The 18,184-nt window shown below is 35.0% G+C and overlaps 1 protein-coding gene across 1 annotated transcript in view; it reads left to right on the top strand.

Annotated features, from left to right (window-relative positions):
• Window positions 1-18,184, top strand: part of EYS (eyes shut homolog) — a 1,626,372-nt gene that overhangs the window by 112,802 nt on the left and 1,495,386 nt on the right. The window contains exon 5 of the mRNA XM_047860135.1: window positions 3,740-3,854. Within this exon, the coding sequence (XP_047716091.1) occupies window positions 3,740-3,854 (115 nt within the window). The remainder of the gene's footprint in view (window positions 1-3,739; window positions 3,855-18,184) is intronic.

Below are 18,184 nucleotides of genomic sequence, written 5' to 3'. Positions count from 1 at the left end.
TGCCTGTTTTAATGTCATAGGGAATGTATCAGTAAGCCAGTATAGTTTACTTTATGAAGGTTGAAATATGAATGAAGAAAGGGTAGAAAAGCTAAATATAATAAAGTTTACAGAAAATTGCCAAATATTAGCTATTGTGTTCTGATATTCACACAAACCAGTTCATAAAATGTATCTTTGTCCTTATCAAGCTTTTAAAATATTCTGATTCACTGTGTTTTAAGTGTTTATTTTTTATATTTTCTTTCTTCCACTTTTTGCTGTATATTCCCAAATATGAATTATATACTTCTGATGGATTTGGGGGAGGGGGTGAGGTGACAATTCTGACTTTAGTGTTTATATTGAACACATTTTATTTCTACGTACTTTAACATCAAAGCATTTCGTTCTTAACTCTTGGCTCCATTTTATTTTTGTTAGCTACTAAGTCACCTCCCTGTTTGTATGCTATTTCACCATATTATTTTCTGTATTGTATTTCATGAAAATCATATCTGTCTAAGTTGTTGAGGAAAATATTGATGCTGTTTGAAATTTCTCTTTCGCTTTCATTTATTTTTCCTTACCTTTAGAATTTTTCATCTTTACTTGCACTTTTGTAATAGAATTTCTCAAAGCATCTGTATTATTCTAGAGTTTGCTTTTATTTCTTTTTGTTTGGTTTTATTTTCTCTGGTTTAAAGTCTTTTTTTTTAGAAAGAGAGAGGAATGGGAGAAGGGCAGAGGGAGAGAGAATCTTAAGCAGACTCCACTGTGTAGTACAGAGACTGACACAGGCTCGATCTCACCACTACTATGAGATCATGACCTGAGTCAAAATCAGGAGTCACTCACTTAACCAACTGAGCCACCCAGGCACCCCTGGTTTAAATTCTTGTGTTAAGAATAGTAGCCTTTTCTTTCCTTGCCTGCAGACTGAGTTGTTAGGATGTCATTAGGATGAGGTTCAAGAGCTCCTCTTAGATTTCAAACCATGAGTAGGAGTGGAGGCATGGAAGGTTGATATCCTGTTAACTCAACAGAAAAATTTTCTCATTATGGATTCCCTTTGCCTTTGGGTTAAACCTCCCTAGGCCAAGTATTATAAATGGTGTTTTGGGGCTTCCTTCTAGGTATGTTGTGAGGGTGCTAATACTTCTGCCCAACTTTTCATAATTAGTAAGTTCTGCTTTTTTTAGAAACATCTTTCTAGGAGTTGAAACCTGTTGATCTGATTTCATGAATGACTATAGCTCTGATCCTTCTCTTTGGAAACCATACTCCAGAATAAGATAAGTCTAAATACTACACTTGTCCTTAGTTAGTCGTCAACAGTTGGATTCATTCCCTCCCAAAGAAAAATTGAGATATGATAAGTATTACTCACCAAATCAAAATTTTAAGTCATTCTGATGTTTCCTTATTCCTGCTACTTCTGTTTTTCTACTCCCAGTAGAAATGAGTGAGAATGCTTCCTTTCATAACCAAGTGATACTTGGAGTGATATCTGGGTTTCTAGGTAGATCCTCAGAATGAGAGAATTAAGGTAAACATGTCCTAACAGTTTTTATTAATGGAGTAGCAGGGGCGCCTGGGTGGCGCAGTCGGTTAGGCGTCCGACTTCAGCCAGGTCACGATCTCGCGGTCCGTGAGTTCGAGCCCCGCGTCAGGCTCTGGGCTGATGGCTCGGAGCCTGGAGCCTGTTTCCGATTCTGTGTCTCCCTCTCTCTCTGCCCCTCCCCCATTCATGCTCTGTCTCTCTCTGTCCCAAAAATAAATAAAAACGTTGAAAAAAAAAATTAAAAAAAAAATATTAATGGAGTAGCAAACATAATGCATATAAAGTTAGACCATACTTAATTTTAATAACATCTCTAAAACTAGTCATATGACCAAAGTAAATCTCTTAACTTTTCTGAGTTTGTTTCTTAATTTAATATAGTGGTAATAATATGTATCACATATAAGGATTTATATGGATTTTATAATCCATATAAATGGACCTTATATGGTGTTTATAAGGATTAAATGTGAAAATAAGAAAATAGTGTGAAAATAATTAAACTAGTGGCTGGAACATAGTAGGTGCTAAAAAATGGATGGCATTGCTGACACAACGGAGGGAATGATTTAATTCTACAAGTTGAAAGTGCCATGCTGTGCCTTGAACAGCAGGGAAAGAGAATTACTAAGTATTTTACTGATGCTGTTTCCATTAAACTGTGTCAACATGGCCTTTGATTCCTTCTTTTATGAAATTCTCCTGTGTTCTTAAAATAAACTTGAAATAATTAATATATTGTACAATTTGCTTCATTATTAAATCAGCTTAAAACAACTTTGTCTTAAAAGTATTATTTCGGTCTTAAAATCACTAGTATCCACTTTAGAGAGACACATCATCATTTAATTTGGTGCTCCATTCACTTTTGATAGAAAGTTTACCAAATGTGATTTAAAGTACAGGAATATTTCTCACAAATTAATAAGTGAGGGCAAAGAAAGACAGAACACCGTGTGTTCTTAGCATCTTATTGATTGCAGCTCATGAATTGAAGTAAACTGGTATCTAGATTTGTTTGTGCATGTCTCAACCTATTGATAGAGATGCTATCAGCCAGGGATGCCTGGGGAATCACCCGGGCCAATACCACTTGTGGCAGCTTCTGCATATGTTTCCCCCACAGGAGCCAATGTTATGGCTAGACTGCCCCCTGTGGCTCGTATGATTGCAAGATGCACCTACCATCAGGGATCTTTGAAAAACAAGGTTTAGCATTCCCAAGTTCTGGGGGGTACAAGGCATGCCCACAGGCCAGCAACCAAGTTGCTGGCAGAGAGAGAGAGAGAGGAAATACGTGGACCTAGGTTTCTGCTTTCATTGGGGTCCAGAGTGGGGTGTCTGCAGTTTCACAGATTCATTCTTTACTGGTGAATTTAGAACGAAAGAGTGAGAATTAGGGAGTGGGAAAGGAAATGCAGGGTCACTCAGGGGGTCAGTTATTTAGTTACACAGGAGTTTGTTAAAAGGGAACTTCATGGGAAGGGAAGGCCTGGCTTCTGATCTAGTTGTGTAGCTAGTAGCTGTGTCATACAGCTGGCAAAACATTTACTAGGGATGGATGTCTGAAGTGGATGCCTTGTCAATCAAAAGATTGATGTCAGGCATTCTCAGTATAATCAAAAAAGCTGATTCCTAGGCATTTACACTACAAGATTGCTTTTTTTTTTAAGTGAGGATGAACATAAATAAGTCTCTGCAATTAGCCCAATTGTGGCCATACCATTACTGTTCAATGTAACTCTCTATACTATGTCTCAAATTCATGTGTGTCATCAGATCTTTGTAGCAAATCATCAGTGGAGAATGGCTTTACTAAGCATTAGAAATCTCACCTGTCATCTTTCGTTTTCACATTTTAATAATGGTCTTATTTATTCCGATAGTTTTCTAAAACCTGTATTTTATTGTTAAGTATTCAATTAGGCCTAAGTTTATTTTACTTTTAAATTCTCAAAAGATGATATTAAGGCTATTAAATGAATAGCCTTTCCTGGAGAAATTATCAGATTCTCACTAAATAGATAACTAAGAACAGAAATATGCATAGACAAAATTAATGGTTGAAAATATCAGGTAGTAATATGCCTTGTATGTAATTTAAACAAAGCATTATTATTTTTGTCAGATTGTTAATAGACTTTTGTGATAATATTTACATTGTAACTTTTCCTATTTACATGGATGTATTTACAGTTGTTTGCTAGGATTTACTGGAAAAAACTGTGAGAAAGTAATTGACCACCGTAGACTGCTCAGCATCAACTGTCTGAATGAAGGATGGCATTTCAATATAAGTGGAAGATTCAGAGTAAGTAATTTCATACATGGCAGAGTAATTTAGCACTTGAAAGTACAATAGCTTCAGGCAGTCTGTATTTCAAATGTTTTTATTAATCTAAGCCAGAGAATTATATCCTTGTAGGTATATTTAACCATGACTTCTATAAATTTAGTAGTAGACATGTTTAACTTATAAGAATTATGTAGGAAGGGCATTAATAAGAGTTCTAGTAAGTGTGTTTTTTGTAAAATAAGTATATAGTTAATTGAATCCTGGTGATATATCTCTGTATATATAAAACCACAGTCACTAATGCCTTAGCTCTTAAATTAGATGGAGAATAAAATTAGTCTTGGAGTTACAATATACAAATATGCTCTTTTTTTGGTGGATAGTTTTTAAAATGACTTTACAAATACACAATGGGTGTGCTGCACACAATGTAAGGCATATCCTACAACTCAGCATTTCCACTTTTAGTATGTTTCCTGGAGAAATTATCAGGTATGCACTGAAAGAGACATACAAGAATTTTCATGGCAAACCTGAAACAAACTAAAGCCTATGGATAGGACAGTGGGTAAATTCATCATGGCGTAGTCACACTGTGGAATTATGATGAGTGGTTAAAATAAGTGAACAATAGTGACATGTATTATTACTTAAGTATCAAACATAATGTTGAATTTTAACATCTTATTGAAGTCTGGTAGATATATACATAGTCTGATAATGATTGGTTATTTTTTAACTATTTAAATATTTTCTGATTATGTAAATATATAGCAAAAATATAAATACATATATCAGAAATACACACACTGGCTTTACTAGAAGAGTTCTCCAAGGGGACAGGTGGGGAAAGAAATCATGGAGGGTACAAAGGTAACTTGAAATCTGTTTATGATGCTGTATTTCATTTTTTAAAAAAAGTTTATTTATTTCTTTTGAGAGACAGAAAGAGAATACACGAGCAAGGGAGGGACAGAGAGAGAGAGAGAGAGAGAGAGAGAGAGAGAATCCCAAGCAGGCTCCATGCTGTCAGCATGGAGTCCAATGCAGGGCTTGATCCCACAAGCAGTAGGGTTATGACCTGAGGCAAAATCAAGAGTTGGACACTTAACCAACTGAACCACCCAGGTGCCCCTATCATGCTTTATTTCTTAAAACAGTTCTGGCAAATGAGGGTAGGATTATGGCCTTTTATTTTTTTCTTTAAATACAAAATATTCTAATGAAATATTTTTTTAAGTGATGAAAAGCCAACTTATGGAATGAATCATGGACAAATTTATATGTATACATTTGTCTACTTCTGGAAACATGCTAAAATATAATAGTGTTACTGTACAATAATATACAGGATTAGAACATAATATTTATTTTGCATCTGTAATACCTTAGATATTATAGCATATCATTTATAGTCATTACTTCATTTGATCTCATTGATTTCATATTTTAATTTTCTTTTTAACACCCAGTGCTTATCCCAACAGGTGCCCTCCTCAATGCCCATCACCCACCCTCCCCACACTCTCACCCCCCATCAACCCTCAGTTTATTCTCAGTTTTTAAGAGTCTCTTATAGTTTGGCTCCCTCCCTCTCTTTTTTTTTTTCTTCCCCTCCCCCATGGTCTTCTGTTAAGTTTCTCAGGATCCACATAAGAGTGAAAACATATGGTATCTGTCTTTCTCTGTATGACTTTTTTCACTTAGCATAACACTCTCCAGTTCCATCCACATTGTTACAAAAGGCCATATTTCATTCTTTTTCATTGCCAAGTAGTATTCCATGATCTACGCTTAAATACCATTCAATTTATAGAAACTTAAAAATCTGTTGAGCTTTTAATATTTAAGTTCATACATTTTGATACGGAGGGATTAAGATAGATTTAAACTTACTCTATGCAACTCCAGAACTCATACTTTTAGATACTATATACATACCTACCCTCAGTACAATGTACTAGCACTTCTTTTTCCTTTAAAATATATTTACCCTTTCCTTAATAGGAGATTGTCTAATTGAAATGTCTCTCCTACTTTGGTTTGAATTTCTTTTATATTACTTATGTTTTGGGTTTTTATTTCTGTTTTGTTTCAAGATAGTCTCTGAGCATTTATCCTGTTGTTTGTTTTTAATTTTATCTTCCTCCACCATCATTTCTCTGTAGCAAATCTCACCTATTCTAGTGTCTCAACAAGTTATGTTACTGACTCTGAATCCAGTTTTAATTTATTTTTTAAAGAGCTTGACTGAACTTATCATCACCTTGACAAATCTGCCTTCTCAGTAATTCTACCTTAAATTAATGACTTCCATTAAATAAAATATTAGCAAGAAAGGAATACTATAGTTCTTCTCACTGGGTTAAAATTTAGATGATGATGAAAATAATATGCATTACTAATGGTCTTAACAATAGAATATTGCTTCAGATATATAATTTTCCTTACTGATTAATAATCATAGTTATGGCTATACTGAAGTTCTGAAATAGTTTATATTTAAGTTAAGTAATTTAAAATTTAATGTGTATTCACAAATGTATTGTTTCTATTGTGTAATGGTTATGAATGGTGGTAATTAACACTATTTTTCATGATATTTAAGTTCACTGTAATATATTAAAGAAAACAAAATGCATATTATATTCAAATTATTTTTGGAAGTAAATACAAAATGCAATTTTTAAGTTATAATATTTTTTGGAATTTTTTAAATGACATTTTTTCCATTTTGATGTTTGTGTTACTAATTTTTGAACATGTCAAACAATATCAGAGTTTTATATGTTAAACTATAACATTTTAAGGAGAGATATAAACTATTCCTTCTCCTTAGAGAAAACTATATTTACATTCAGAAGGAAGGAAAAGAGAGGGTATAAAACAAGTAAATAGTAATATGATATACTTAAATCCAGCTATATCCAGGATCACAGTAAATATAAATTGATTACACACTTCCATTAATAGGCAGAGATATTACTAATGGCATCTGAAACAAACTCAAATATTTAAAAGATACTTATTTCATATAAAAAGACATGTTGAAAGCAAAATAATGAGAGAGAGATATCATGTAAAAATTAAGCAAAATAGGGGCGCCTGGGTGGCTCAGTCGGTTGAGCGTCCGACTTCAGCTCAGGTCAAGATCTCACAGTTCGTGAGTTCGAGCCCCGCATCAGGCTCTGGGCTGATGGCTCAGAGCCTGGAGCCTGCTTCCGATTCTACGTCTCCCTCTCTCTCTGCCCCTCCCCCATTCATGCTCTGTCTCTCTCTGTCTCAAAAATAAAATAAACATTAAAAAAAAATTAAGCAAAATAAATACTGGTTTAGTCTTATTAGTAACAAATCTTCATTACATGTTGATTTCAATGTAACGAACTATTAAAAATGACTTTATTTCATAAACATAAGCAGGTCAACTAATCATATTGAATTGTACATTTAATAACAGAGCTTCAAAATATATGAAGCAGAAACTGACATAATGCAAAAGAGAAATAAGTAAAACTACACTTATACTTGAGATGTGAGTACCTCCCATTCAGTAATCGGTAGAATAAATAGACAGAAAATCAGTAAAGATATACAAAATGCAGATGGTACTATCAATCCACTTAGCTAAATGACAACAAAATGTAACACACAATAGTTGCAGATTATTCTTCTCAACAACACACAGACCTTATTCAGAGGCCTATTTCATTACAGGGGAGCAGAGGGACTCAGCTGGGACATTTCCCATGTGCCTCCAGAGAGACCTCTTTATGGAAGGGGGCACATTTTTCCACATTGACTTAATATTTTTACACTCTTAGGCCTCTTTTTCTTTCCCTCCACACCGAGCCCATAAAGAGTCCAGAAACTTTTTTTCAAGGCTCCTTAGCAGTGAGAAGTTTCCTTCATCTGTGCTGCATTCACTGGGACTCTTGCCCCATGTTGTTCCTCAGGGGGAAAAATGTCTGGTACCACTTTGTTCCTGTTGATGGCACTGTGGTGGTAAGTGAATAGAGGCTTGAATATTACTACTTTTATTAAGCTCCATGTCTTAATCACCTTGGCGCTTGATTGCTTGCCAAGAAATTAAAAAATACTCTGTCATAGTGGAGCATATTTGTTACTTCATGCAAAACTATATGTATATTTTATTAGTCATTTTTAAAGAAAAAACAATAAATTTAGACACTAGATTTTTATAGATAATCTTTAGATAAAAAAGCAAGTGGAAAATAAACGCACTTTTAAAATGTTCAAACTTTCTAAAAATCAATGAAATATCATTTGAGGCAATATGGACCTATCATTTTATAATTCTGCATTAAAACCCAAAAGTATACACACTTAATGAGACAGCCTTTTCACATGTATTTGGGGAAAATAGGACTGCCAGCTGGAAATTTAGAGCATATACCTAAGTTTTTCCATCTGTAATAATTCAATTTTTAGAAATCCCTAAAGTAAGAAAGCAGAATTATATTAAACATGTATAGAAAATATTCACTATGTTATTATTTATTTTAGAATAAAAGTAAACAAATTAAGCAAACAAGAATAGCTTAAAATTATAATGTATCCCTATAATAAAATATGCATCTAATTTAGAGTATGTTTTTGAACTGTATTATGATACTTGTAAATTACTCAGATCAAAATGTTTAATGAGAAATGGCTATATTATTCTAACTTTAATTTGGGGTTAGATGTGTATATATAAGGTATTTAGCTTCTTGTAACAAAGTAAAATATGTACTTCCTGAATTGTGGGGTAGGTCAATAGGCATGTCAGCACTACTCCCACAGAGATTATCCATTGGACTTCACCTCTTTGAGTGTTCAGACATCATGAGAGATTATATGTCAAGACCCCAGTCTTTTTCAGGCAGTAAGAAGTGCGGGGAGCAGGGGAAGCCAGTTAGATGGTACAAGGTGGTGTAGCTTCTGATGTCTTCTGTCCCCATAATCACTCAGCATTTTGTAATATCTTAATAAATATAAATTTCTCTTATATATTTGAATTGACTTAATAGAAAGAGTGAATTATCTGAGGCCTGCAACCTATGTAGTCTAGGGACAAGTTAATATACACAGAGACAGGGAAATAGGGAACTAGAGAGAAAATCATGGGGCTGAGAGGCTCTGAGTCAAAATCCAGATCTAAACACCAAGGTTAACCAGAGTTGCGATGGCCAGTGAAGCCTGAATGATATTTGTATTGTACAGATGTGTATAATAAGGGTTAAAAGAAAATAAACCAACAACCTGGCAGTGGTTTACCCCTGTTAATGGAATTAGACTAAAATTATAATCAGAAAAAATGTTTTATTTTTTGAATATACATTTAATTGGAGTATTATGAAAAATAAAACATATTCCATAACAACTTTGACATTGAAAAGTTTATATTAAATGCAACAGGCTCGACAATATTAGGAGTAAAAAAAGAATGTAGGTCAGAACTTTATTAATTCTAAGCCATGCTCTTCATCATGAGTTAAATTTCCCTTTTTTCAATTCATTTTCTCTATAATTAAAGTGGCAAAATGATGCTGAACCTTCTCATTGAAATTATGATGAGGAATTTCTAATCAAGCAGTTTCACAATGTCAATATTAATCTCAATATTAATAATATAAATAGCTCCCATGGTAAAACAATTGTTACTTCCCAAATGAGAGTCAGATTTCTCATAACCACAAAAACTAAGTCACTGAAAAAAATTAAGAGCTCATAGTGAAAAAAGGGTAAAAAACTATTCTTATTGTCATTTCGTGTTTATAAAAATGAATAGTGGCACCTGGGTGGCTCAGTTAGTTGAGCATTCTACTCTTGATAGTGGCTCAGGTTGTGATCCCACAGTTTTGATATCCAGTCTTGCATTGGCTCTGGTTGAGCATGTAGCCTGTTTGGGATTCTTTCTCTTCCCTCTTTCTCTGCTTCTCCCCCAGTCATGCATGCATGCTCGCTCTCTCTCTCTCTATGTCTCTCAAAATAAATTAATTAATATCTTAATATTAAATTAAAAATAATCGGATGACTGGGTGGTTTAGTCAGTTAGGTGTTGAACTTCAGCTCAGGTCATGATCTCACAGTTCATGAGTTTGAGCCCCACATCGGGCTCTGTGCCAACAGGTTGGACCTGGAGTATGCTTTGGATTCTGTGTCTCCCTCTTTCTCTGCCCCCCCCCCCGATTGTGCTCTCTCTGTCTCTTAAAAATAAAATAAACATTAAAAAATTGTTTTAAAAATTAAAAAATGAACACTAAATTAAGAAATATGATTGATATTATGCACACTATAAAGCTAGAATATAGACACTATGCAATTAAATTCTATTTTCATTGCATCATACCAATGATTCAGGATTTCTTTGCCTTAGAGTTTCAATGATTTACTAATAAATTTAATTTAATTTTTGATACATAATATACACAGAGCCATAATTTCTGGTCTGTGCCTATTCAAATATTTTATAACATTCTGATTTTATGCCAGATTTGTTGCTGCTGCATTTTATACCATCAAAGAAAATGCCATGAGAGCTTTATACACTGGTCCTTTGGTTCTCTTCTTTTATAACTGGTTCAGGGATGCAGATATAAGGATGCAGTTTATGTTTTATCTCATCTTTTTAAGTTTCCTATAAGGTTTCATTGGGGAACCAACAAAAAAAACCCAAAATTTAAAACTCATGTAGTTTAACTTTACCATCTGTTTCATTCCTCTTTTCTATTTCCATCCTCTAGTTAAATCTTTTTTTTTTACAATAATTTTCAACAAGCGTGACTTATGCAAACTCACACTGAACACTGAAAGAAGTAAAGCTCAAATTAGAATTCCATATGAATACAATTTGCATTTGGGGTGGGAGTTAGAGTTTTAAAATTGTAGTTGCAACAACAGAAAATCTAAACAGAATATTCCTCTCACTCTTTCCCTCTCTCCCTCTCTCCCTCCCTCCCTCCATCTCTCTCTGTCTCTCTCTGTCTCTCTCTCTGTCTCTCTGTCTCTGTCTCTCTCTCTCTTTTGCATTCACACACACATACCCAGACGGATTTGAAAGCTTACAACATTAAACTTTCCAGGGGCTAGATCAGGTAAGTATTTAACCAGAGGCTCAATGTGATCATATTCCTTCTAGCTCACACTAAAATAGCAACAGTTCCTTCAAAGTCCTTAGAAGAACCCAAGCATGCTCTCTCCTGGCCTCAGGGCCTTTATCTTGAAGATTTTGACTCAAATTTCTGATTTGTGGGGTTTTCCGTTCTATTTAGCTATTTTCTAAATGTTTACTTTTTCAGTAAGTTCTTTCATAGACATCCAACTGAAATGCTAAATACTCACTTCTGGTCCATACACGTTATCTCCTTTTCATATGTTTTTTTCTTAATAAATGCCATTCAGTTTCCCAGATAACAGTATAGTTCTTCACATATATTTTTCATGGTCTACAAGAGTATATTATGATGAAATTTAAGCTCTATATAGGTAAATACTTTTGTTTCTTTGTACTGGACTACCCTTCTTTCAGAGAAGGCAGCAAAATTTCAGCAAAAGTCATTCCAAGTGTAGTAGATAGGAGCATATTTGGAGAGATGTTTCTATATAGGAAGAGTAAAGTTTCCATAAATTGACCAACAGGAGGTCTTTCTTAGTAATGGGGTCGTCAAAGCTATCTTGACGTGGGATCTGGGGGGAGATACATGTCGTGAAGGTAGAAAGAAATGTAATGCACAAAATACCCCCAATGTTGTTTTTTATGTAAAAAATGATAAAAAGTCAACAAATCAAAGAAAGGGACATTGGATAAGCTAAAGTTAAACATTGGATAAGTTAAGTTATGAACACTTAAAAATATTAGTTTGCACACATATACAAAATGGAAAAAAATCTAAAATTGACACTATGATCTGCTGATGAAGCCTAATAAGTTGAACAGAAAAGCTGAAACTTCTTCCTACTGGCCTATAACTATTCTAAGCTAATAAGGTACCTTGTAATTGTACCCTCAACCAGAAAATACACCAACATGTTCATTCTTTATCAGTCCTCAGAGACATTTCTTCAGGATTAAAGAATGGATGGGTAGTGCCATAATTTGTGGTGAGAGATATAGACATCTCTGGAAAAGAATAGGTAAGATCAGATACAAAAGCTCCCTGGAGCAATCAACTATAATTTTTCCCCACCGGGGGATACTTGGCAGTGTCTAGAGACATTGTTTGGTTGTCACATAGAGATTGAGCCTGCTACTGCTATCTGGTGGATAGCGACCAGGTTTACTGCCAAATATCCTGCAATGCACGTGACAGCCCTCCACAACAAAGAAATATCAGGTTCAAAATATCTGTATTACTGTGGTTCAGAACACCTGCCTTAGAGGAAATTTAGGCTGTGAAAGTTGGAAAATAATAAAACTTGTGCACAGAAAGAAAAACAGACTTCATGAAAGTTAAAGAACCTCAGACCCATAGCATAAGATAGAATTCCAGAGTGAGAAACCTTTTTTTCTAGTTTATGTGAGCTCCGCAACTGAGTTAGGTACATAGAGTAGGTTAAGTCAAATTGTTTTCCTGTTATTTTTCTTCCTTTCTTGGGAACAGACTCATTGCTTTCAGTTCAGAAAGAGGAATATATGCTGCTTGGTTACAAACTCTGCTTCTTTTTAATTTTTTTAAAGTTCATTTATTAATTTTTTGAGAGGGAGAGAGACGGAGAGACAGTGTGAGCAGGGGATGGGCCGGAGAAAGGGAGACACAGAAGCTAAAGCAGGCTCCAGGCTGTAAGCTGTCAGTGCAGAGCCTGACACAGGTCTCGAACCACAAACCATGAGGGGCATGACCTGAGCTGAAGTTGGTCACTTAACCAACTGAGACACCCAGGCACCCCACAAACTCTGCTTTTTAACCCTTTCCTCTGAAATACTGAATTAGATTAAATTTGTTTGATTTTTTCTGCTCATTATATTATTGAATATTTGGATGAAAAAATAGGTTAAGTAGCATGAAATGTGTGATAAGAATGAGTTCTCTCTACTTTGTTTTTAAGGAGAGGGGAGACAGGAGTAGGATTGAGTCATTGAACTGCTTGACGGAGTTTTAGGAAAGTTATATAATCAGGGTGCACTTCAATAATCTTCTGATCCATGTCTTATACCTCAGAGACTGTTATTCCTTTGCTCTTCTCTCTTTTTCATAGACATGTTTCTCAATGGCTTTCTCTCTCTACTTCATTAAGTGGGTAATTTATCCCATCCCTGTTGGACAGTTTTGGTGGGGAAGTTGACTATTGCCTGAAATAGTGTTTGAAAGAGAATAGTGGCCTCACATTAGCTTTAATCTTGCAAGTCTTTTCCTGTGCATATATTACTTCTTTTAGTTCTTCAATATATTTTAATCATTTGAATCACAATCATATTTTCAATAAGAAAGCACAAACAACATGTTTTGACTTGGAATGATCTTTTTTCAAGGAATACACAAAAAAACCTGTTCCTATATGTTTAACCAATCCTCAAAAGATTTTATTGTTCTACATTGTTAGTCAAAAAAGTGGTAGAAACTTTTTTGTGTTTAGACTAACATCGTATTATCTGAGTCGTCATGACTTTGCCTTCCTAGGCAGCAAGTGATAATAAAGCAACAGGTGCTCCCATCTTAGAAGAGCTAATAGAAATTTAAGTTACCAAACAGCTTCAATTATATGTCAAGAACTTTGTGTTCAGAAAACATATGGGTGTCTTAATAGTAGTTCTAGGACAAAAATAGAAATACTTAGGAATTAGTGCTTATGTCACTGTCACTTCTAGATACAGAGTACATATGTAAGTTAACTGATTTACAACAAGTAATACATTGTAATTCCATATATTTTCTGTACGATTATAATAATTAGTACTAGCTATATAATAGTGATGAATAAATTTAAATGATGAATATATTCAAAAATTTCTCCCACATTAAAAAATTGATTTAATTTTATTTGTACTATTATCAGTTTATAAGAAAAAGAATGAAGTTTCAAGCATATATTTTATAATTTATTTTTCCTACTTTCATCAGAATTTTTATATCAAGTGACAAAGTAAATTAAAACAGCCTAATTATAAGAGGTGACAACTTAATTAATCTAAACTAGTGCAATCCCTGTGAATGGTTGAAATGTTCATATTTAAAGGAAACTAATATAAACACTTTAAATACCTTAGAAAATCTACAGATGTCAACAGGTCTTTCATAATGAAACAAAAAGGAATAGAAGAAAAAATCATGAAGTTATTACAATTTAAAATTTTGCCTCTTGTAATTAATCATTGGTGAAGCTAATCATTAATCATTCACCAATAAAAAATCATTGGTGAAGCTATTTTTCGAAAGTGTGGTTATTTATGTGAATCTCATTTATTATGTTTTGTATCTCTAAGAAGGAACTTTCCTCTCAGAGTGCTCATTAACAGAAGTTAGAGCCATAGTATTTGTAGATATGCTAAGGCTAAATACCTAAAAAGAGGTATCAAAAGTACATGTGAATTTAAATTGAAGGCATAGCTTTCATGAACAGTTTCAGGGATATCCAGAGTATGGTTGAGTGAAGAAAGGCACCCCAAAATGCCATGTTCTAATCCCTAGAACCTATCAACATCATCTTACATGGAAAAAGAGACTCTGAAGATGTGATCAAGACAAGGATTTGATGTATTGTCCTGGATTATCCAGATAGGCTTCATGTAATCACAAAGATCCTTATAAGAGGGCTAAAGAAGGAGTCTGAGACCATGAAAGTGATGTGATGATGGAAGCAGAGATTGTAATGATGTTCTTTGATGGTATAAGGGATTGCCCATGAGCCAAGGAATATAGGCAACCACTAGAAGGTGAAAAATGTAAGGAAACAGATTCTCCCCTCAGAGCCTACAGAAGCAGCTAGCCCTCCTGAATCCTCACTTTATCTGAGTAGGACTGATTATGGACTTCCAACCTTCATAAATATAAGAGAATAAACATTTTAAATTACTAGGGTTATATACTTTATTATGGCAGCAATTGGAAAGAAAAAGATTTCCAAGAAGTTATTCTACACACAAATATTTTCTAGCTGAAAATGATTAGAGAAACTCCCTAACTGAAAACATACATGACCTATGACCATAGGTCCTCTCCAAAAGATAGCCATGAAACACAAAAATAAGTCACTCTAGATTTATTTGTAGAGGCTATTTCTAGTTTTAGTTGAGTTTTAGGGCTGTCTGTAACTAATTGACACAGATGAATCAGTGAAGGTCAGAAAAAAAATAAGATGATTGGTTGGTTCTGTATCTTAGAAGCAATGGACTCATCATTCATTGGTTAAAATTCTGTGTTTACTCTGAAATGGTGGGCATGCTTATGGGTCCATTTGCCACTTAGGAAACAGCAGGCATGCTCATAAAGTGAGATCTTGTCTTTTAACATTTTGCTCTCCCATTAGTCACTCAGACAGGAATAGCCCCAGCTAATGTATCCTGCATGTATACATGACTTACTAATTTATCACCCACACCAGGACACATTGGCAAACTAAACGGGGTCCTATCAATTTTTTGTCTGGTATAACAGGCTTTGAACTAGGGCTGGTTTATATATGGAACACTGTTTAACTGGTATTTTTCCCAATTTTTATAAATTGTGATCTATATGATTCTGATATTATCTTTAACAAATTATGAAGTAATATTTTCACCTGGAACTCTAAGAAGCCAATGGAAGAATTAATGAAAAATGAGGTAATCCACACTACAAAGTGAGAGACATATATAATTTACTAAATGTCCAATGTCTTGAAGATAGATATAATCATAGGTAATCACAGACGCCCATGGATTAACTATCTTTCATTCTTCTTCAGTAAGTTTTGGTGAAATCTTTAGTCAGGGGTCTCTACCCTTCTTATTTGTGCCATGTCACTAGCTGTTCTCATTGAAATAGTGTTTATTGAAAACTACTTTGTAGAAACTCTGTACATAGGCATACACTGCTGAATAAGACAGGTCATAGTCCTATCTCATGCTTTACATTAATCAAAGTTTAGGTTTGATTATTGTATTCATGTATTATAAAAAAGGATTAAAAAGGAATGAAATCTTGCCATTTGCAAAGATGTGAATGGAGCTAACGAGTATTATGCTAAGCAAAATAAGTCAGAACTTATGAAATCACATATGATTTCATTCATATGTGGAATTTAGAAAATGAAACAGATGAACATGGGGGGGGGGTAAGAGAGGCAAACCAAGAAACATACTCTTAACTCTGGAGAACAAACAAGGTTACTGGAGGTGAGGTGGGCAGGGGGATGGGTTAAATGAGTGATGAGTATTAAGGAAGTCAACAGTAATGAGCATTGGGTATTATATGTAAGTGATGAATCACTGAATTCTGCACATTAAACTAATATTACATTGTATGTTAACTAATAAAAATTTGGACAAAAAAAGGATTATTTCTTCAAACTGACAGCTGAATACTTAGATATAGACTTAATGTTAAATATTTTTCCTATTTCATTTCCCCAGCTCTTTATAATCCTTTCTTACCTGAATTCTTTGGTTGGACAGAAAAGTTCAGGTAATGTGAATTGCATGCAGATGAGTGGTCACAATAGGAATGTTGTAGTTCCAGAGGGAATAGAAGTGACAGTATTTTTGTTGGCTGTTGCTATTATATTTTGAATTTGCTATTGGCAAATCTGGGTCAGTCCCTAATTATTCTTACATCTCTTGTGAGAACATTTGCTTCACTAATTCTTTGTCAGTTACCAAATACTTTCAGCCTGGTGATCACCTGAAGTCCTAACTCTATCTTTCCAGCTGCCCTACACAAAGTTAGTATGTTTTTGCAAGCAATCTTTCTTAATTTACCCCAAATTTCTTCTGACAATATGCTGATGACTGGAACTCTTTACAATGAGGTGCAAAGTTTAATTACATAATTGTAACAAAAAGGCTTAATATGGACTGTCACCCAGTTAAATTTTTATGCAAAGAAAATTAAAATTACTCACCTCATTTGAACAGTGAATATAGAAATCAGGATACATAAATTAAATTTCAGTTTTAAAAAACTAGGTGCCTCTCTTCTTACTCTGCAAAGTTCTAATTGGCCAACCACATTGTTTTAATACGTGCATTCTGTCTCTTTAGTAATGATGTTGAGGACTCAGTGATGTTTTCCAAGGTGAATGAGCTGAACTTTAAAATAAACCGAATTGACCCAGAGAAGTACATTGTCCCTAATCTCCTCATTAAAACTGATAGAGGGACACCTGGGTGGCTCATTTGGATAAGCATACAACTTATCCAAACTTTTGGCTGAGGTCATAGTCTCACAGTTCATGGATTTGACCCCATGTCAGGCTTTGTGCTGACAGCATGTGGAGCCTGCTTGGAATTCTCTATCTCCCTCTCTCTCTGCCTTTCTCCATGCTCATGCTTCCACGTGTGATTTCTCTCTTTCTGTCTTTCTGTCTCTGTCTCTGTTTCTCTCAGTAAAAAATAAATAAACTTTAAAAAAAGACCCCTGATATACAAAGTAAATATAAGAAAGACCTGAAGGGGCACTTAAGGAGGGGAGGGGTCAAGATGGAGTAGCAGCATAGAAGTTCTCTCATTCCTGAAGTATAGCTAAATCAGCACCAAACCATTTTGCACACCTAGAAAATTAGTCTGAGGACTAACATAACAATCTGCATAACTCGAGCCACAGAACTCAGCAGGTATGTGGTGCAGAGCTATGAACTGGGGGAGAGACAAGCAGTGGAGGATAGGCAGCTCTTTTTGCAGAGAGAGGACAGAGAAAGAGGGGAGAGTGCAGGAAAAGCACTTTCCCCACCAAAAGTGTCTGAAAAGGGAAAGAAATAACCACAGGTGACAGAAAGGGAGAAAGGAGAAAGGAGAGGGTCTCAATACTATTAGGACTCTATAAACAGGGGAGAGCAGAGTCAGAAATTCTACAGCTCAATACCTGGCCACACTCGGGTGGCAAGGGCGAATCTTCAGGAGCAGGCAGCAAGGTCCAAGGGGTCCACGGACCTCACAGGGAGAGGCTGTTACCCTGGTAGGAGGGCATTTGGTAGAGGCCATACAGCCTCCCCACAGGTCCAGTGGATCCTGGAAACAGCCATGTTTGCTGGTATTGGAACAAAGACACCAGGGTGTGATGAGACCTGGTGTGAGCTGTGTGTTGTGTTTTGCCATAAACTCTGAGCCTCTGTTCCTATGTGATCACACAAACATTTTCTGGGAGAAGCAGGCACTTGGCCATAATCTCTGAACCTCAGTAACATTGTGGCTGCATGAATGTTCCCTGGGG

Source organism: Prionailurus viverrinus, chromosome B2, assembly GCF_022837055.1.
Source record: "Prionailurus viverrinus isolate Anna chromosome B2, UM_Priviv_1.0, whole genome shotgun sequence".
Classification (NCBI taxonomy): Eukaryota; Metazoa; Chordata; class Mammalia; order Carnivora; family Felidae; genus Prionailurus; species Prionailurus viverrinus.
Note: the sequence above shows the minus strand (reverse complement) of the source record. Positions and strands in the feature narration are given on the sequence as shown.